At 34.3% G+C, this 20,737-nt stretch overlaps 3 protein-coding genes across 8 annotated transcripts in view; 1 reads left to right on the top strand and 2 right to left on the bottom strand.

Moving 5' to 3' along the window:
• Window positions 1-5,198, bottom strand: LOC133515419 (LITAF domain-containing protein). Its single transcript, XM_061847964.1, has 4 exons — window positions 5,040-5,198; window positions 4,645-4,793; window positions 3,633-3,786; window positions 1-2,957 (listed from the first exon to the last, which is right to left on the bottom strand). The coding sequence occupies exons 2-4, from the start codon at window positions 4,790-4,792 to the stop codon at window positions 2,852-2,854; spliced, it is 408 nt and encodes a 135-aa protein (XP_061703948.1). The 5' UTR covers window position 4,793; window positions 5,040-5,198; the 3' UTR covers window positions 1-2,851.
• A 138-nt stretch (window positions 5,199-5,336) lies between these two features.
• LOC133515403 (beta-parvin) lies at window positions 5,337-11,690 on the top strand. Of its 2 annotated transcripts, none has more exons than XM_061847952.1 (8): window positions 5,337-5,479; window positions 5,630-5,774; window positions 6,587-6,676; window positions 7,294-7,565; window positions 8,121-8,311; window positions 10,179-10,293; window positions 11,014-11,257; window positions 11,413-11,690. In XM_061847952.1, exons 2-8 carry the CDS (start codon window positions 5,657-5,659, stop codon window positions 11,487-11,489), a joined length of 1,107 nt encoding a protein of 368 aa, XP_061703936.1. In that variant the 5' UTR covers window positions 5,337-5,479; window positions 5,630-5,656; the 3' UTR covers window positions 11,490-11,690. The 2 variants fall into 2 exon arrangements, with proteins under 2 accessions (XP_061703936.1, XP_061703929.1); XM_061847945.1 differs by having other exon boundaries at window positions 5,386-5,540.
• Window positions 11,691-15,893: 4,203 nt separating this feature from the next.
• LOC133515371 (ecotropic viral integration site 5 ortholog) overlaps window positions 15,894-20,737 on the bottom strand; it is a 44,734-nt gene continuing 39,890 nt past the window's right edge. For all 5 annotated transcript variants that reach the window (XM_061847926.1, XM_061847917.1, XM_061847902.1 and 2 more), the window contains one exon: window positions 15,894-20,127. In XM_061847926.1, the coding sequence (XP_061703910.1) occupies window positions 20,121-20,127 (7 nt within the window). In that variant the 3' untranslated portion in view covers window positions 15,894-20,120. The remainder of the gene's footprint in view (window positions 20,128-20,737) is intronic.

The following is a 20,737-nucleotide window of genomic DNA, read 5'->3' on the forward strand; positions in this document are numbered from 1 at the left end:
TTAAATAAAATACTTTATTAATAAACATTTGTAAAAATAAGAAATACATAATAATTATATTGTACATAATGTATCATATCTAATGTGATGATTGCCCACATAATAAAATTTAATGGGCTCCTCTCACGTACCAAAAAAATTGCATGTGCTTTTATATAATTGCCGGCCAAGTAGTTGCAACGAATTCAATCGATTGAATAAATGACGTAACATAACTTAAATCGACGCCTGTGGAGCGTGGAGACCTCCAATCCTACCAATAAATAGGTATATAGGATGGGTTCGTTAGGTTGCTTCAGATGCCTGAAGGGCAAACTGTCCAGAACAAAGCTAAAGTTGTTTAACCTCTCGTGATAATTTAATATTGATACCCGAGCAAGCGAAAGATTCCAAAATTGAATCACAAGTAGCATGTGGTTCAGTAACATTTGCTAGTGAAAACAAAAAAAAAATCAATACAAACGTGAAGAAAATACTAGTTGTATACATTACGAATCGAATCGAACTTAATCACACAGTGAGGAACAACTCAAAATATGCATCAAGTTACTTTTCCATTCTAGAGGATAATATGCAACTTCCTCGTCGGCTTCTTAAATAATTAAAAAAGAGCCTTTATGAGCTGGTGTGGCGAAAAAAGGTTTAAGTTATGATAGTGATCAACCTTTCGCGCTTTTTAATTTTACTCCCCTTTTTGAAAACACTGCTGATCAAGCTATATTCTTTTAATCATCTTTGCTAGCTGCTGCCTATACCTGCTTGATAACGATATCTTTATGAGGCTGTCTGTAGTCACAGCCTTGGGGATTCAGGCCTCCGCACTCATGGTAGTTTCGAACGAGAGTGAAAAAGAAACAAAATTTAAAGAAAGCCTATTACTCGTGTAGTACTCATAATACTAAACATTCGCAGCTTAAACAGCGATTTGAAGGTCATTTGGCTAAAATGACAGAGGCGAGCGTCTACCAGCCACAAAGATTGAGAGCGCCACTGCTCGGGACTTGCGGCCGACGAAAGTATCCGGCGACTAAAATTTGATGTAAGGTATAAAATAGAAGTCTAACAATACTAACGATATTATTTGTTGATATCATCATTCACATCATGAACATTTAAATATTTTATTAGACGTTTGATTTTTTTTATGAAGCGTTGGACATTCTAATATCAAACAGTTCGAAGGAACTAGATGTGTATTCCCAGTACTTATTATTATTTTTAAATTATCTTTTAATTTATATACATAGGATCTCATACATAATAAAACCAGTTACAAAATTTACTAAGAGACCCTCGCCTTAATAATAATTAGTCAATCATCCAGTCTACAATTTTCAGTAGAAGGGTGATGAACACTTTATAAAGCTCATTTATCCAGTTCAATTTTAAACTCGGATTTCGAATCGATAGCTTTCGTAATTTAACTTGTATTAGTTAATTAATACATTAATAATTTAATACAGATTAAACACCAAAGCAAGGATTCCGTGTTATAGGAATAATTAGGTACATCAATATCTATCTTACTGTGTTTATATATTAAGATTAGTACTTAATGTACTCATCAATAAGATATATAACATTTAAATTAGATACTTAGTATACACATTATACAAGCATGAAAATATGTTATGCCTACAACTTAATTATAATTTATCTTAATTACAGATCGGTACTATAGATCTTGTGATATCTACAGGCAGCTTAAATTAGTAATGACTGAAATGAACACATAACCGGAATTACTAAATTCATAGGTCGCAAAAAATAATAATAATAATATTACTTACCTGTGATAAATCCATTAATAAATATAAATTTAAAAAAAATAAAATTGTTAGCATTTTATTGTTAAGTTACTTTATATAAATGGTTAAAATTGAAAAACGGAAGACAGTAAAGTTTAAATACTATTATGTTATGAACAAAGGATTTAACATTTTCTATGGATATTTATATGACAAAATACAAGCTTACATATAACATTTTGACACATATTATTCAGGAATGAGACACTGTATAAAATTTGTACAAGTGTGTAAATTTATATAATTACATGTCATTCTCTTCAAAAACGACATTATCATCATAAAGCTGCTTCTCTCATAACTTTGAAGTACCATGGGTGAAATTATTTTGACTCGAAACTACAGATCACTGCACGTACTAGACGTAAGACAAATCAGGTCACCACACATAAGCACCCCAGTACAAATTTTGTATGGGAACACGAACGCTTATTTTAGTTGCGCCCAGAATTACGCTTAAAAATCCCAACAAAAATTTAGCTTTTGGGGTATAACTGGGTTATAACCTGACATGTAACTTGGTGTTATGAATGAATTATTTTTATTTGTATTATAGTATAAAATGATGTAACGCACAAGCTCCTCAAATCTTAGCATTTTACAAGTAAAACTGCACCTATGTGTGGTGACCTCATGCTCTTTGTAAACACTTAATAATATGGTGTGTGTTTAGGGCACAGAGTCTGCCCATTGCAAAATAATTGACAATAATCTGAGCTTATCAAATATTACTTTAATAAAAGGGAAGGTTATTTGGCATTTTGTATGAAATTAGCAGCACAAATTCATATATATTAATAGTCTGCATATTAGAAAAATCGATTTTTGTATGCCAATAAGCCCTAAATTAACTTGTGTAAATTTAATTTTTAAGTAGTATAAGCTTTAAACATGCTACAAAACTGTCCTTATAAATACATCTCTGGCAAAATTAAATGCGGAGATTTTTGGATTCAGATCATTGTTAATTTTGTTTCATATTAAGATGATTTTTCCTACTACTAAGTATTATTTACACGACTAATAACACTGAGTAGATATCCTTATCGTTGATAACGTCCAAGTTTGGCCCCACAGTTGGGGCATTTGTGGTGTATCACCATGCAACTATCTATGCAGCAAGGGATGAGGCAGCAACCGCAGAAACATCTGAATAAAAATAATGACAACATGTATCTATAATATATTTATATATCTAAGTTCTTTATATCACATTTGTCTGTTTATTTTATTGAATGATGACCTATTATAGTGTGCAACCAAAGATTCGATTTCAGCCAGTTTAAGCCAAAAAAATTATGTTTTCGGCTGATACGGTTTCGGCTAAAAAACCGCCGAACTTTACGGCCGAGCAGAAATTTACGAAATGGTACTTTTTACTATGAAACTAAACTATGTGGCAAAGACTATCTATGAAGAAAAGTTGGGGAACAAGTAGAACAACAATATTAATATATTGATTTATGTATACAGAAATGAATTGGTTTAGTGGAAAACATAATTCCCATAATGAGGGCGCCTCTGGATGGTTGACGCAGTCTTAATATGTGTATAAAAGCAATTTATAAAAAACTTCAATGATTTTAACAATTCTACAAAAGTTTCGGTTTTAGTTTCAGCCGAAACTAGAGCCAAAGCCTAACCTTCTGTTTCAGCAATAAAACATGTTTCAGCCGGACACTAGTATGAACTCATTAATTATTTAAGAGCTTATTCTCGCACTGCCGGCCTCCCTTATTCTTCCATATTTCCTGGTATTGAGTAGTCTTCCAGTGTAATGCTTTTTTTTTATAAATGGGATTATAATTGTTTGACATAACTTACCCCAGCAAAAATATGATGGCACCAGATATGTATGCAAGCAGGCCTGGTTTCGTTTTGGTGGCAGTGTCTATTTCAGCATGGCAGCTTGGGCAGATCATGTGCGTAGGCTGTGGTCCAACAGGTACAACAGTAGTTACAATTTGTGGTCCGGCAGCTAAAAAAAATACCTTGCATGTAGCTATAACATGTATAAACCACACCCGCAATCAGACTAATATATCAATATGACATATATATTGGAATAGTCTGAAAAAGTGATAAATGATCACCAATAAAGTACTCAATTAATGTTTTTTTATGTAACTTGTACATTTATCTTGTTTTTTTTGGAATCTTGAAGAAACATTAATATAAGCACACCATATACAGAGTGCACAGGAAAAATGTTCGTATGAAGAAGATGCCTAACCAAACCTATGAGAGATAAGTCAACATATTCTATAGAACAGGATCATTGATTCCACATAAGTTTCAATTAAATGCAATCAAAATATTAAGTGGTGGATATGAACAGTTTTCTAGAGTTTCTTGGAAAAACCGATTCTGTAGAAGACTTAGTCAGCCTGAAGTGGATGTTATCAAGTATGACTTCATTGCATTCTTAGAGTTGAATCAATTAATGACTATTTACTAATTAGTAAAATTAACACAGGCTATTTCTACCAACATAAAATTGTGTCAAGGTCAATGGCATCATATTAATTTCAATTCAAATATAATTTAATATTATCTCAATTAATACAAGAGGCCCTGGTATAAGTCAGATTGTTAATTGTTTCCACCTTATTAAGCTTCTTTATGCAGCTATATTTATTTATAAATTTCAAATACTTATACCGGACACATTCATAAACAACAATGTTTTATCAAAGAGATAATGTTTTACAAATATTCAAATGTATGCTGTTGAATGTCCTTGCCTTGGTAATAGTAGAATCGTTACAAGGCCACGAGTTTATGAGAATATTCAGGATGTGAATGAAATTGTCTGTTTGACAAAATGCTTACTTACTTGGAGGATAATGAGGAGTGTAGGGGCTGGAGGGCCCGACACCCCCTACCGCCTGCGAGTAGCTCGGCGGCGCCGCCGGCGGTGGCTGCACTTGCACATGATAACCATTGCCCCATCCGTATGGGGGAGGATTACCACTTTTCTCCATGCTATCAACAATTACAATAATATCTGACAAGTGAACACAATACTCTTAAAAGCAATAGTGTGCGCTGTAATCAATATCACAGATACGATGATGCAATACAAACTTGAAAGCTATTTTTAGGTATGATTCCTACCGAACCATTAAACATAAAGCAGATGCTCTAAGGAACGTGCTTCAAAGATATACTTATTTTTATCGAGCGTTAGAGATGAAAATCGTTTTAAAGTAAATTATGATTCACACTCACTTATAATTCCTTTTTGATTACAATTATATCTATGTTAATCAAAACAAAGGATGCTGAGATTGATTGATTACAAAGTAAAGTTTGCGCAGGTGAAAACGAGGTACAAACAAATTTTTTTTTGCTGTGCTATGGCATGGGATGCATGTGCGTACGTCGTTTACTTGAGAAATTCCAAACCTACCAACATTGGTTCACTAAACGTCGTTGTCATGTTGGTAGTCCTGGTTTTAACTCATTTATCCATAAACACTGCGGAAAATGAATAACATATGATACAAATCTCTGCTCTTCGTCAATGCTACCAAAACAAGATTTTCAGAAGAGAAGTTATTCCTTGTTTCAATGGGATGTTTTTTACTTTGACATGTCAGTAGTTCAGTTCAGTGATTGTCAAAGTTTGTTATAGTTATTGGAAACTTCAGAAAAGTAGGCTAGAATAGGTAGGTGGAGTAAAGGAAGTCTAATTTTGATATTTGATGTAACCAGCTACCTGTTTTCCTTGTAAGTAAATGTGGTCATTCCAGAAGGATTAACAATATATTTGACGGTTGAACTGATGACTCATAGTGTCTGATTTATCCTTGTTGTAGTGGCGTGCCGAGTTTGTGTTGAACGAGATGTCTTCTCCACGCCCAAAATCACCTCGTACTCCTGTTTTGCCTAAAAAGGAAGACAAGGCTGAATCATTCTGGGACAAAATTGGGACTATAGGACGAAAGAAGGGGATTAAGGAAGGTATGAGTATACTATTTACACTTTTAGTATACCATTTGCGTGTTTGCGTAGGATGTATTAGCAAGGACTACTACTTGGTGCTACCAAAATGCGTTCATCGTAAATACTTGGGTACTGCATTAGCAGATTAATTAAATAAGATATAGTAAAGTTTGTAAAGATTACCTACTAATTATTAACAATAATAAACTCAACTGTAATTCTTTGCGGCAAAGTGTAATAGTTCATGTACAATCCATATAATAAGTATTTTTCCCAAAAAAGAAACCATTTTAATAATTTGTAAACAAATGTTTGACCAAGCATCTAAACAAAATCTGAATAACAATGTTACAAGTAATCCTTTTTGCTATGGTGCCTCCTAGAATCTCTTAGCCATTGATATTCTTTGATGTCTAAACTATGGCATTCCATAGGGTAGATGCAACTATACCCTGAATACAGTCAGCCAACAATAAAATTGATATTATTGCTTTAGTAAACTTGATGTGTAACTCAATAGAATTAATGCATTCACTGCTAGGGGGCATGGCCTAGGAACAAACTTGTATGACGGTGAACGCATATATGCGTCGGTGGCAGTGAATGCATTAATAAAACCAGAGTTCTCAATTTGATACTTGATGATTCTGAGTATGCTTATAGTATTTAATGGCCCCATCTCAGGAAAGTAAATACATAATTTATAATTGTTTATTAAGTGTATTAGTTTATTCCATAGGGATCTTTGGCTGTATGACTAAGTCATGTGGTTGTCTTTCTTTTGAGACATATGAAATTGTCCTATATATAAATTTCCTTTTTCTGTACAGTACAAGAAGTTCAAGCAGAGGGTAAATATGCCATTGATTCACCGGGAAGCCCAACTGCACCAGAAATTCCACCGGAAGAGTACAGCTTGCGTGAGTAGTCAAATTTACACATTAAGAACTCAAATTTCTGGCTAACTGTGGATAACTTCATGAGGATATATATGAAAATGAGAGAGTATTACACATATTTTCTAACAGCCATCTTTATATTGGTGTATTCCCTTTTGTCCCCACTGGGCACAGGAAATTATATGAATCATTCCCATCTGTCACCGGTCCATGGCCTTCAACAAATGAGAACTACTCTAGTATATCTAATACAACTTTTTTTAACTGTGTTGATCTCAAGGAATAAGGACCTTAATGTGGAAGAGAACTCTGTATTAGAAACAGGGGTATTTGTAAAGGAGCATCCAGAATAATTATCAAGGGCATAGCCAGCCAGTGAACTAGGGAGGGGCAAGTTAATATCACTGAAGTTAATATCCTAGGGGAGGTAGACGCTACAGAGAGGCATACATTGTATGTCAAATTTTAGCTCAGGGGTGAGGGGGAGGGGGGCAGCTGCACCTGCCTACGCCCATGATAATTATACAATGCAAGTGCATGCTGCAATGAAGTCCCCTTTATTTGTCTTTCTCTCTTTATTTCATTTTATAATCAAAATCAAAGTAATTTTCAAACATAATATTAATTGCAAATTATAGTTGACAATGAAGAAAGAGCCATTATTGAACCTCGTTCACTGGAGGATCCCAGAGTCAAAGAGCTGATTCAAGTTCTGATTGAATGGATTAATGATGAGCTTGCCATGCAAAGAATCATTGTCAAAGACATCAGTGAGGATCTTTATGATGGACAAGTACTGCAGAAGCTTCTAGAGAAACTTGCCGAGAAGAAACTTGATGTGCCTGAGGTTACACAATCAGAGGAAGGCCAAAGGCAAAAGTTGGCAGTTGTACTCAAAGAAGTTAATAAGGTAAGAAATCCAATTAAATTACCGACTATGGATAATACTACTACTTGTTCAGGTACTTAAATAATGTTTTTTTTTACATCCCCTTGTATATATCTCTAAGTCTGGAGGTGTTTTATTTACAGATGTGCAAGATGCGGAAGGTTTCCAAAAAGCAGAAAATGTTCTCGGATATTTCGTGAATATTTCACAGAAATATAAAAATAATCTATTTTGTGTTTCGCAAATTTTCAATCCCCATTCAAAAATGTGAATAGTTTCTGAAACTATCCTATGAGGAAAATTTCGCTTTATCACAGTAATAGATGGTTTATGAAGAATAGATTTAATATTAAACGGAGCTTGAATTTGTTATGCCTTGGACAGGGAATATTGTACAAAAGGAAATTATGTATATTCAATTTCACCATTAGTGTTAGAGTAAAACTAATTCAATGTACAATGTTTCTTATCTAATTCCTAATATCTGGGAGACCAAGCTTTGCAAGGAAAACATAAAAACTCAAAAATGCGCTTTTTCACAGAGATAAGACCTAGAAATATATATTTTTTTTGTAGGCTCTCTACGGATCACCCAAACCAGCTCAGAAATGGAGCGTGGATTCAGTTCACTCAAAGAACATTGTATCCATTCTGCACTTGTTGGTGGCTCTCGCGCGCCATTTCCGAGCCCCGGTGCGCCTCCCCGAGAACGTCAGTGTCAACGTCGTTGTCGTCAAAAAAGATGCTCCAAATCAACTTTCTCACAGGTACAGTCAGCATCAAAAGTAGCGGATGAAACAACGCGCCAAGAGTATCTGATATTCGAGATAACTTTTCTAAATATAGATAAATTTCTAGAATTCGCTTTCCAAAGTATATGTTTTACAGTTTTTCTTGTTCTATATTAAAGACATCACTTTTTGTTAAGCTGTTACAGAATGGTGGATACTTATGAAGCGTTATTTGATCCGCTACTTTTGATGCTGACTGTACAAGTTATTGCGAAATACATATAAGCGAACAATTGCGAAGTTAGCATATAATAATTGAGATATATACATCTTTGCTTGTTATTTAGCTTAAATTTCACATGACTTGTTCACTTTTATTTTTAGGTGTTAATCAACTTGTACTGTATATAGACAAGCTGTAGATATTTGTTTTAAGTATTGTAAAAATTGTTTGCATTTATATAGGTTTTTTTATTTTATTTATAAAGTGCATTAGCTTCGTATTTTTATATGTAAATTAATGAAACTATAGGTCTATTTACTGCTGCTTAATCTACTGATTAATTATATTGAATGACTGTTTGTTTCTTAAAAAAAAAAAAATTATATAAATGAATAATCATAAAATGTGTAACCCCCTTGTTCATATAACTTTACAAGCCTCAATTAGTTAATTTATGTTTTATCCCGTTCTTATTTTTTTGTACAAATACACAATTCAAATTGACATATTAAGAAAAACTGTGAATCAATTGTTGTTTATGAACAACGCCAAGAAACTTAATATTTAATCATAATATATTATATGTAGCTGGGCACGATAAATGAACATAATACCTATTACATGACAATACATAGAAATTAAACACTATTGATATCGACAAAGTGATTACCAATTAACGAATCACATATACTTGACATATTAATTCTGAAGCTCTTATGTCAAAAGCGCTGATAAGATAATATGGTTGACTGGTAGATAATGCCATTGTTTTTATTTTGTGCAATAAAGTTTAAATAAATAAATAATAAGTACCTACAAAGAAGCATTGAGTAGTGTACAATATTCTGGCAGCAAATTTGACAGCGGAAGTAGATGGCGTCGTAAGTTTTGGTTAATACGTCATAATTAAATTCCTAGTTTCCTCAATTTAATAATAAAACCACTAAGCACCGAAAGTCTCGTGGGCGCATCTACAAAAAAAAATATTGTGTTGCTGTGGGACGGTTCCTTTTTAATAGTGTTTTTTTGAAAAACATGCTACTTCGCCGGAAATTTCTTTATATATTAAATAATGCCTAAAGCGATTTTTAAAAATGTTATATATGTGTGATCGATTTTTAAATATGACTCTTTTGCCGTTTTTGTGTATGGTCACGGTCAACACTATGATATTGATAATATAAACAATCCTGATCAAAATGTTACCTAAACGTCCGTTCCTAGTTACGAAAACAGATTGGATTTTTTCAAATTGCATAGTTCAAGCCATAGGCGTAATACTGCTGAACCATTTTATTTAAAATTGTAAACTCTTTAGTAGATGCCCATATTATACAAGCATTTAAGTTCAAATATAGCAAGAGTAAATGTAGAGAGAGTGCCCTAATGCCCTCTTAGCAATAATAATGAATTTTATGTCTCTTCAAGTTTTCAAAGCCACTGTGAGTTCATTGGTGACAAAATACTATAAGTAGTAATGTACCTACTTTTTTATTAATCTCCTCTATCTTTTATTGTGCATTTTACCTGTAATTGACGAGTGCTGAGAACAGTTGTTGTTAAGTTACAAGCATAGACAATGTGTGATATATACAGTATACTGTTAGTTTGATTTTTTAATGTACCTGTAAATAAAAAGTGAAATAAAATAAAATATAATTACGGAACCTTTCTTTACAGAACTTATATTGAGGATATCACAACTACGTACGACGACCTTGGAATGAAAGGCGAAAGGGATGCTTTTGATGCTTTGTTCGATCATGCTCCAGATAAACTTCAAGTTGTCAAAAAGGTATGTTGTGTTTTTTACAAAATTATTTTTGAACAAAGAGTCCCCGGCAAGCATGGCCCAATTTCACCTTCCCATATAAACTGAGTTTTATTCTCATTTTATAACTATGTGTTGGATTGTAATGAAATATTGCACATACAATGACATGAGGTGTATCTAGTCCTGTAATAAGTTTATATAACTCCAGTGTATAAAACAAACACAATAGTGCAAGAACAAGTATATCTGAAGCTACGTAAACTAATTACAGGCCTAGATGTACCTTATCATATTGTAAGTACAAAGTTTCAGGGCAATCGAGCTGGTCGTTTTAATATGAGAGTGTAATTTACGTTTATGTGGAGAACCGAGCTTCCGGGTCCCGAGGCAGCTTGGTTAACTGTGAATTGGAAAATGTAACAACATTACACGTGTTTAAATTAGCAATTACAAGAAAAATATTTTGTATGAAAAATGAATCTATTCTCCTTTAAGACCAATGTTAGAATCAAGAAAAAAATTAAATATTGTTTTTTACCAAAAATCTAAGGACTGCTTTGTGGAGCAAATGCTGGTGCTTAATAAACCAACTTTAAAATTTCGGGGGCTTCTTTCGTGCATTTGCTCTGGAAAGCACCTTTTCTTGAAGTGGAATTGCTGTTGAAGACTCCGACAAGATTTACAATGACGCGCCGCAAATGACAGGAGTGCCGTTCAACGGATTAATTCTTAATTTTTCAGTCCTTGGTCACCTTTGTAAACAAGCATCTAAGCAAGGTGAATCTTGAAGTGATGGACTTGGACACCCAATTCCATGACGGGGTGTTCCTGTGCTTGTTGATGGGTCTCCTAGAAGGATTCTTCGTGCCTCTCTATGACTTCCACCTGACTCCTCAGGACTTTGATCAGAAAGTGCATAATGTTGCGTTTGCATTTGAACTGATGCAAGATGTTGGCCTAGCCAAGCCAAAGGCCAGACCTGAAGGTAAGATTACACGGTGCCTTCATTCGTATATTATGTCACACAACCAGTCTGTTATTTCTTTTATTATCCGACAATATAGACTCGCTTATTTTCTGAACAGATAGAATCGTAATATTAAATGTAGTAAGTACATTTAAAATTATCAATTTTTGCAGATATCGTGAACTTGGATCTGAAATCTACGCTGCGAGTGCTTTATAACTTATTTACGAAATACAAAAATATGGCTTGAGATTCTACATCGTCCTGTTTACTTAATTTCGATAGTTAATATGTTTTAGTGGAAACTGAAAATACTAATAAGAGTAATAAGTATTAAACATGAAATGTGTTGAAAGAAGAGAGGTAATCAATAATATATTTTATAGGATTTTTATTTACTAAAATATAAATGTTGTGCCTTAATAGTTATAAATAAACATTAAACTCACTAGTCATAAGTTTTATTTAACAGAGAAAATAATAACAGCGATACATATTCAGTCAAAAACTTAAAAACTATTTAATTATCATCACTGGTGTATCACAAATCCTTCACAGAAAACCGCAACTAAACCGGTCTATTCTATTAGCAAATATTTGAAGAAAAAACCAAATAAACAGTCTCCATCCTAAATGCAGATATTGTGTACCATTCCATCAGTGACAATAAAATTGTTCAGATATGTGAAAAATAGTTTATAAAAAGTATTTAAATACAAATACTTCCCTGATACACTATTTCAAATACTAAACAGAAAATAGTTTTTGAATTTTTATTTAAAATACTGAATACAAAATAAGTGTTTTAAAAATACTTTTATAAAATACAAATACTTTGCTATAAAATGTACTCTGAATAGTGAATACCTAGTCTGAATTACTTTCTCTTTTTTTTAGTCTTGATTACCCGGAAAACAGCGTGTCAGTCAGTTCTGTGCACATTTTGAGTTGTTTCCTCATGTCAACCGGTAGATGGACTTTTAAGTGATGGTTTTAACGGTCAATTTTAAAAGCTTTACAGCTAGTATATGCCTAGCTGCTAGTGTAATGGTGTGGTGAAAACGTCTCGTCTGTGTTTCACCAGAATAGCAAAGTTTGTTCACCTCTCGTGCCTTGAAACTCTCGCAACGCTCAAGATTCCACTTTTTACCCACTTGCTACGCTTGTGTTCCATCCAGTTCCATGTTAAAAGAATGAGAGAGTTACAAGGATTGTAACGTCAGAACAGATTATAACTCCTACCTATAGTTTGTCAAAGGGCTATCTCATTTCAAACATAGACAGAGGGAGTCACACTATCTTTGTCTTACACTAGTACTAGCATCCAAAAGAAAAGGATGAGTATAGTTTTTTTTGTTCTTATTTACTGACAAATTGGTTTGACCAACTATATATACCTACTAAAAAGTATTTTTCAATCGTGGCTGTGCTTGTGTGCTGTGCCTTCGATGCCTCACCTGCCAAGAAATTACAAAATGGCGGACGAATGTTTGATATGTCACCGTATTCAAGAATTATTTTGCTTAAAATTTAGTTTTTTCATCGCAAGTGTGAATAACGAAAAAAAGAAATTGAAGTTTGATTGTAAAACCGTAAAAATATTGACAAAATTTTCTCAATTTGAGTCAATTAATCAGTGAAGCTGTAGACCCTACCTTGTTTTGTTTTTACTTAGTCGGTCCACAATTGTCGACAAGCGCGCTGTACGAATTGTAGTTAGGGCGGCGAATAGGGGAATTTTCGGTAATACTCGAGCGTGGCAGTTTAAGATATGAGAGATACCTTAGACCTAATAGAACAACCTTGTAAAGTATTTAGCTCTATATGTAGTGACGCGCGCCTAGGATAGACGATCAGATTAGTAAAAAAAAATCGATAGTCTGAAATACTCGAGCGCGTCAGATTAAGATATTGGGGGTTGATTTTAGTGTTTTAAGACTAAATTTAACTAATCTGACGATAAGTCCTTGACGCCGCCGAGTTATAGGGTCGCGAACTTGTAAAAAAAAAAACGTTAATCCGGCATTCTCGAGCGCGATTTTTATTTTTTTTATTTTGAAGAATATGATCTAAAACTTACTAAAAATACAAAATCTGCCGGTTTCCGCATGACCGGAAGTGTGGAGGAGCCATTTCATCTTCCGAAAAACGCGTTGCGGCATATAAGTCGCGAACGATACATTTTACAAAAAAAAGTTTAAATAAACAAAAAAGGTAATTTTATTTTACACAAAAGAGGTCTCTTTACTTTTTTGTCCAAAGTTAAAACTTTTTGACTTGAAGCATCATAAAAACTCAAACTCCCGGTTTTTTGAGTATATCTCGAAAACTGAGGGTGTTAAAAAAAATTGATATGAAATAACAATGATTAAATTATGTGACTTATTATATGTCAAATTTTTTTTTTCTCTAAAGCTTCTCGACAATTTTCGAATACGAATAAATGAAAACGAATACGAATGAATGACGATAAGGACTACCACATCAGCGGTCCTCAGCAAATCCGATTAGTAGACTTTGCGAAGGACTTGAAAAATATCAAGTTCAAAGAAGCTCTAGTCAAGTTATTCATTCATCATTGGAATAGTCAAGAGATGGCCGTTATTATTCGCAACAAAACAATCTATTTGAACCACGACTTGTGCTACGTCTTCAAAGTCGTCGATGGAATAGTGCAGAGAACAATCGATGATAAGCTCTTATGCTCAAGTCACGAAGAAGCCGACACGAAGACAGTTTTCCTTGCCTGTCAATTGCCACAAGGTTCTACAACAATCATTCGAACATCAGACACAGATATTCTGGTCATTGTGTTGGCCAATGTGGAGCATTTGAACGAATCGGTTAGACTGTGGATGGATCTCGGAGTCGGTAATGCACGTCGCTATATAGATGTTTCGGCACTGTCAGTTCAGTTAGGCTCAATGCTTTCACGCGCACTGCCTGCTTTCCACGCTTTAACAGGATGCGATTTTAATACAGCATTGTATAAACGAGGCAACAAGAGACCTTTTGATATATTGAGAAAATCTGAGATCTTTCAAAAAGCGCTCGCTGATGTAGGGTCGATCGTTGTGATATCCAAACAACATTACATCTACATTTACGTTGGTTGCATCTATCACTTTATTGTCATTCTTAAAATCCCCATTTTATCAAGGAGAAAGAAAGGAAAAAAAAGAAACCAAAAAACCTTTTTCGGTCAGATTAAGAGAACCCACCAACATTTTTGTCAGATTAAGAAAATATGCGTTCAGGATACCGAGATAAATCTCCCCTATGAAAATCTGACGCGCTCGAGTATTTCAAAAAAACTTTCTTTTTTTGCATTTTCAAAAATTCATCGTAACTTATCGTCACGCCGAAATCGTCAGTTTTTTTAAAGGGAGCTTCCTTGGGGCCTACTTAACACCCCTTCCGAAAATCTGACGCGCTCGAGTAATTTTTTTTTTTTTGCATTTTTGACTACTTTATATTCCTACCCCCACCACGCAAACCGGCAGATTAGTATACCGTTGTTATCAGAGGCACTTGGGGCATACGTAGTATGAATATCTGACGCGCTCGAGAATGCCCAAGTAACTGTTTTTTTTAACATTTTTGAAAAACCGTACACGCCAAACCCACCGCTAAAATGGTTTTTACTATAAGAGCTTTTCTTTTCGAAATTATTTTATCTTTCGATTTTGATAGGTCTCGACGGCGCTGTTGAATTACGCCATTTAGCTACCTCGCCTCCCTAACTATTGTTGACGATCCTAAACTCACAATCGACATTGAACATTTAAGTCTAAGGAGAGACTTTGCCTCTACTCATCAAAACGTAATATATCTCGACTTTATTGAAGTCTTGTTTACGTTATGATTATTGTTAGACGCGAACACGGCTGACGGCTGAAAGTTGGAAAAATTATCCTTCACAAATGGAAGTAAAAATCAATAAACTTAACTATCAGTTCCTGCTCACCATACTGCAGGGTTAAGATGGTTGGCTCTTTATCATTTGTCACCATGCCTGTCATGTTCTAACAAGTAAGTAAGCGCGAAAGTGACGGGCATAGTGACAAGCGATAAAAATGGAACCATGCTGCCACTGCTGGTTTCATGACCTTTGCTTTCAACGACCTGTCTGGCCTAGTGGGTAGTGACCCCGCCTATGAAGCCGATGGTCCCGGTTCAAATCCTGGTAAGGGCATTTATTCGTGTGATGAGCACGGATATTTGTTCCTGAGTCATGGATGTTTTCTATGTATTTAAGTATTTATATATTATATCTGGGGGCACGGCAGTGCCCCCACCAAGTCGAGCAAAAAAGCACGGCCGTACCATCCTTTTCTCGAAGCAATTCAGACCATTTTCGATATATCGTTGTCTAAGTACCCACAAGACAAACCTTATTGAGCTTACTGTGGGACTTAGTCAATTTGTGTAATAATGTCCTTTAATATTTATTTATTTATCTGGCTAGATGCCGACGCTCAAAAGACGCTAGTGTGGGATGGACCTAAATCCGAGTCGAAAATGGACTCATCGTTTTCCACCTGGACCTTTCTTCACACGTGTCGTGCTCACGGAGTGGGGATAAATAAGCACTTGCTTACCTACAGTTCGTGCCAGATTCACACAAAAATGCAAGGTAGTAATAAAACACCAATTTTAAACAGTGTAGTTTATTTTCTAAAATTTTAATAAGTAGTTTATTGTTGCTAATACATATTATGAAAATACAATAATTTGCCGGCAAGATTTAATAATTATCTAAACATTTTATTGCTTTTGTCAGGTAATTATTAACGATGGCCTAGACAGGTGTCTTTGACATGTGTCGATTGCTTTTCATCTTATTCAGCAGTTAATTTCAAAGCAATGTTAACTTAAATCGTAAAAAAATAAAATAACGGACATCAGCTCAAATACTGTATACAAATATATTAAAATATTGAAATCGTGCGATTTTTATACTTTGCAACATTAAGTTATAAAATAAAATATTTTCATTCATAACCAATTATAACTCTAAAAAATATTATGAATACAACAATAATATAGAAATAATAAGTCATGGTTTTCACAAACAATACTTTCCTATGCTGAGCTACTCCATGCGATATTATATTATACAACTATAGTAAAAAATTGAAAATAGATAGGGCTCTTAATTAGGTAATTAGAATATTGGTCGCTTTAAAAGTGCAGTGACATGACTCGCATGACATGCAGTTAGACATAGTTAAAACAGAAATGATATCCAGCCAAATAATCAGTCACTGAGTCGTGGATCCGTACGTGACGCGGTAACTTTGGACTTAGGTTGTCAGCTTATGTTTGAAAATTATACCTTGTTACCACCGAAATAAGTGCCGTTGTAGATCAGAGACGTCCTATTGTGTCTGTAATACGGCCACATCTCAAAACTCATGTTTTTGAGAAAAAACCTTAACTTCTTAAAAATAATAAAATTATCTAAAAAAAAAACTTTATGAGATGGGTCCGTATTGCAGGCACCATACAACATACAGTGCCATTTTCAGCTTCACCGACTTTACACATCTAAAAGACACCTCGAAATATTCAATCCAATTTCACTACACTTAAAACTGTTCAAGCCAATTTATAAAATTCGGACTTTCTTTTATTATAAGAGTCCAAAACTCAAATTGCCGTTTTTACTCTGGTATGTCGAGATCAGTTCTTTATTTATTGCAAGAAAATTATTTTTGTGCTGACCAAATTAATTTTCAATTGCTCGTAACGTGGAATTTTATTATTTATTTATTTATTTAAAAAAATCACCGCTCTCTGGGATAATGCGCCATTTTGTTTACATAGACAACGTTCTTAGTGACGTCATTCACCACTATTACGGCCGCTATATGACGGCACCGCTATCCTAGGAAACCAGAGCTTCATTGAACAGTTTTTATGCTCATAATCTTAGATGCTTGCTTGATGCCCGCGTGCTTTTTTCATTATAATTATCGAACTTGTGTGGTAAATTGACACTTTTTTTAAATGGTACTTTTACTGTATTTAAAAATGTATGAAACACGTGTGGATTGGTCATTACACACATTGGATTTCTTATTGCGCGTTCGCTTACAGCTCGCGTGTAATGACCATCCAGTGTAATGACTAACGTAGCACACTTGTATCATAATGTAGGTACAGTAATGGTTGATTTCGGTTCAAACACTTAACTGTTTCTTCTTTTAATTTAATAATGATATCTAAGTAAATACTGACACGATAAGTGACATCACATGGATGTATCATTACACTTTGTAAAACAAATGTTCGCGATAAACTCAGAAGCTACTGAACGGATTTTTATGCGGTTTTTACCTATCAATAGAGTGATTCTGGAGGAAAGTTTGGTATATAATTTGTTAAGGTGATTAAGCTGCCGAAATTGAGTCGCTAGTTTTGCATCACATAGTAAGGGAGTGGTGTAAAGACACGACATCGTAACGAAGTCTAAAAAATGAGTATTCACCCGAAATACGAACTACAAAGTAAAATATTTTTTCTTAAAATTATACAAAATATTGCATAAACTAATAATCTAATAAGTACTGTTATTTGCTGCAAGACTCGATTAACTATCCCTGCATCACATAAAAAAAGTGTCCATCATTATGCTAATATTTATAAAACGGTTGTCTACAAAACGATGAATTGGCCGCCATCATTGGGTGACACCATTTCTATAAAACTTAAATAATAAATCATACTACCTACATTATTATTGGAATGTCTCAATGTAAATATTGATAAAGCATACTTATGCAAATATAAATATTGTAAATAATACTCAGAATAAGCTGGATTTTGGCTACTGCCTTTAACACATTCAGTGCCAGCGCGTGCTACGAGCGTAGCCGATAACATGGGAAAATGCGTATGTAGCGAAAAGCGTCTACGGACTGAGCGCCCGCCTGGCGAGTGCTGGCAGTGAATGCGTTAAGCGTACGGGCTGGAGTAGAAACGCGTACATTTGTGGGCGCTGAGATCAAACAATTTGGCATGTTTGTCATATGTGAATTGATTTTGCTTGCTCACTCTTACCACGTACAAAAACTTAGATATCTACTTCTTCTACCTTCTTTAGAGTAGGTAGGAGTTAACTACTGATTAACCTAGACTATTTCGACTACAACCTTATAAGAAGATTACATCTATAGTGCATCAATGTAGTTGGCAACACGAGTTTTTGGAAACTATGGAAGAGTTAGACTCCTACCGTTCTGGTGCGCCTGCGTGATCGACAATTTTCGATCGCCATGAGCCCAAATTTATAAAAGTGTAGTCAGTACGCAGGCGAATCAGTTATTTTCAAAAATAGTTAAACTATTGTTTAGGTCTCACCAGCACGTACCTCAAGTGAAGTCACTTCTGCCCAGTGTCAGTTCGTACGTATTTTTCATTTTATTAGTTATTAATAGATGTATTACTATAAAATTTGGTTAAATATGGTCTTCTAAAGACTTTAGTTAGAACTACAGTTTTATGGATTAATCTAGTGTTCTATGGATTATATATATATGCGATGCGAGCCACTGAACAATGAATTGGCATTGTTTTACTGTGATCTCTAACTCTTCGATAAATGAATTGACAGTGATAGATATAATATCCCTATATATAAACAACATTAAACCAATGTTAAGGTACTTAAATAACAAACTTTATGGATTTAGCATTTAAAAATGCAACTAAGTAAAATGTAAGTAGGCGTAAGGTCATAATATCATACTTACACAATGTTTTAAACGAAAATAACAGTAAAGTGTCAACAAAACCATTAAACGAGTAACGTCTTGAATTTGAACTAGAATAAGTTGATATTTTGGACGTGTAATACAGAGTGAGCGAAAAAAATACTAATTAATAACATGCTTATTGCAAGATGTGGAAGTGTATTATCCCGAACTTAATATCCACATGCGGAAAACTATCCATAGATTGAAATAATCATTGTTATCCCCGGTGACTTCCCTTAAAAATTAGTGTACTCGTACTAATAACTTTATAACTGTTTAGTTATATATATATATATATATATATTATAAAATAAACACCTCGTGTTTAACATTGTAAATTGGGGTAATGACGCATCACACTATAGCCAAGTACTTATTGAGTATAAAGAACAATACAAACATGAGTCAACGATTCAGTTTGCAACAGTAGAAAAAGGATGAGTCTATCGCAACAGCTGTTTATTGGTTTACTTCAAATCCGGGATCTATTTTACAAAAGTACCTACAAGTTATAATTTTACAGGTGTATACCGGCAACATTAATGCAATTGACACTTGCTTGACCAGTGATTAGACCGCTTTTTGATCGGCATTGTCGGTTTAGTCTTGGTAAATAGTAACTTGTAATGTAGCTTTATAGGAACTTAAATCCTTAAGTGTTACAAATCAATGCCTGAAGAATATAAAGTAAATGTATTGGCTCAATTGTAACGCATCGACTGTATAATTAAGATATTAATATAAATAACATTGTATTCGGGCGATTTTCCGCAAATCGACGACTGGCGCCTAACAAACAACATATTATCTCATGTCTTTATACAGTCGTCTGCCGCAACTGCACTCAAAAATATCTTGGCATCGGCGCTATAGTGCAATATCTTTGAGCGTGCATAATTGCAGCTCAGTGTGCTATAACACCTCTTAACTATGAATATGTTTGTAAGCTGAGCTTAATAGTGATAATGTTGCCACAACTGTTAGGGAGGTCGTATGAAATAATTAAATTTAGTTTTTGTTGAGTTCTTCCAAGTCTAATGGGTCGTCTTCGAAGGAGATGTTGCGGATGATGACTGATTTGTGGCTGAGACCCAAGGATCGCGCTTTGGAAGCCTCTAGCCTCATGACCTACATAAAAACAGGATTAAAACATTTACCTAGATATTTGGGTGGAGTTCAAAAAGTTTGGATCTCAATCTACGCTGGTGTTCCAGTCTGTTAATTGTACTTATATAAACTCAATAAGCTATGAAACAGAGAAATTTGTATGGCAATATTCATATAAAGTTTATAAAGTGATCTAGTTTACTCTTTAGTGTATAGTCTGTGCGGAAAGAGAAGAGTCGTGGAATGTATGGGGCCCAATACATTCCACGACTCTTCTTTTTCCGAACAGACTAACAAGCTATTTTGCTAGCGAAATACTTCATAGCCTTACATTATCATTACAAAGGAAGGAGTAAGGTGCAAAAGTAAAGAATCACCATTTTTTCTATGGAGTTGGTAAGAAGGTTTTATCAGTTATTTTTACCAGACAGTGTAAAGGAGGATAATGTGTACGTATGTATGTTTGTTTATTCATTCATTTGTGGCACACTACAGACCAAACACCAAACTGTAAAATGAAAATATACCATTATGTCGAATAGAGTATCATTTTTGTAGGGATTTGACAATAATATTTCGTTAAATGCACTTGTTTATCTACACGATACCGACGATCAAACTTTTTGAAATC

The sequence above is a fragment of the Cydia pomonella genome, chromosome 1, assembly GCF_033807575.1.
Source record: "Cydia pomonella isolate Wapato2018A chromosome 1, ilCydPomo1, whole genome shotgun sequence".
Lineage (NCBI taxonomy): Eukaryota > Metazoa > Arthropoda > Insecta > Lepidoptera > Tortricidae > Cydia > Cydia pomonella.

What these genes read in the sequence shown, in the direction of transcription:
- LOC133515403 (XM_061847952.1), top strand. Translation starts at nt 5,657, where the DNA reads ATGTCTTCTCCACGCCCAAAATCACCTCGTACTCCTGTTTTGCCTAAA. An exon ending in ACCGGAAGAGTACAGCTTGC is followed by an intron (nt 6,677 to 7,293) that starts GTGAGTAGTCAA and finishes TGCAAATTATAG; the next exon opens with TTGACAATGAAGAAAGAGCC. An exon ending in CCAAATCAACTTTCTCACAG is followed by an intron (nt 8,312 to 10,178) that starts GTACAGTCAGCA and finishes CTTTCTTTACAG; the next exon opens with AACTTATATTGAGGATATCA.
- LOC133515419 (XM_061847964.1), bottom strand. Translation starts at nt 4,792, where the DNA reads ATGGAGAAAAGTGGTAATCCTCCCCCATACGGATGGGGCAATGGTTAT. An exon ending in CACTCCTCATTATCCTCCAA is followed by an intron (nt 3,787 to 4,644) that starts GTAAGTAAGCAT and finishes TATTTTTTTTAG; the next exon opens with CTGCCGGACCACAAATTGTA. An exon ending in GCCATCATATTTTTGCTGGG is followed by an intron (nt 2,958 to 3,632) that starts GTAAGTTATGTC and finishes ATTTTTATTCAG; the next exon opens with ATGTTTCTGCGGTTGCTGCC.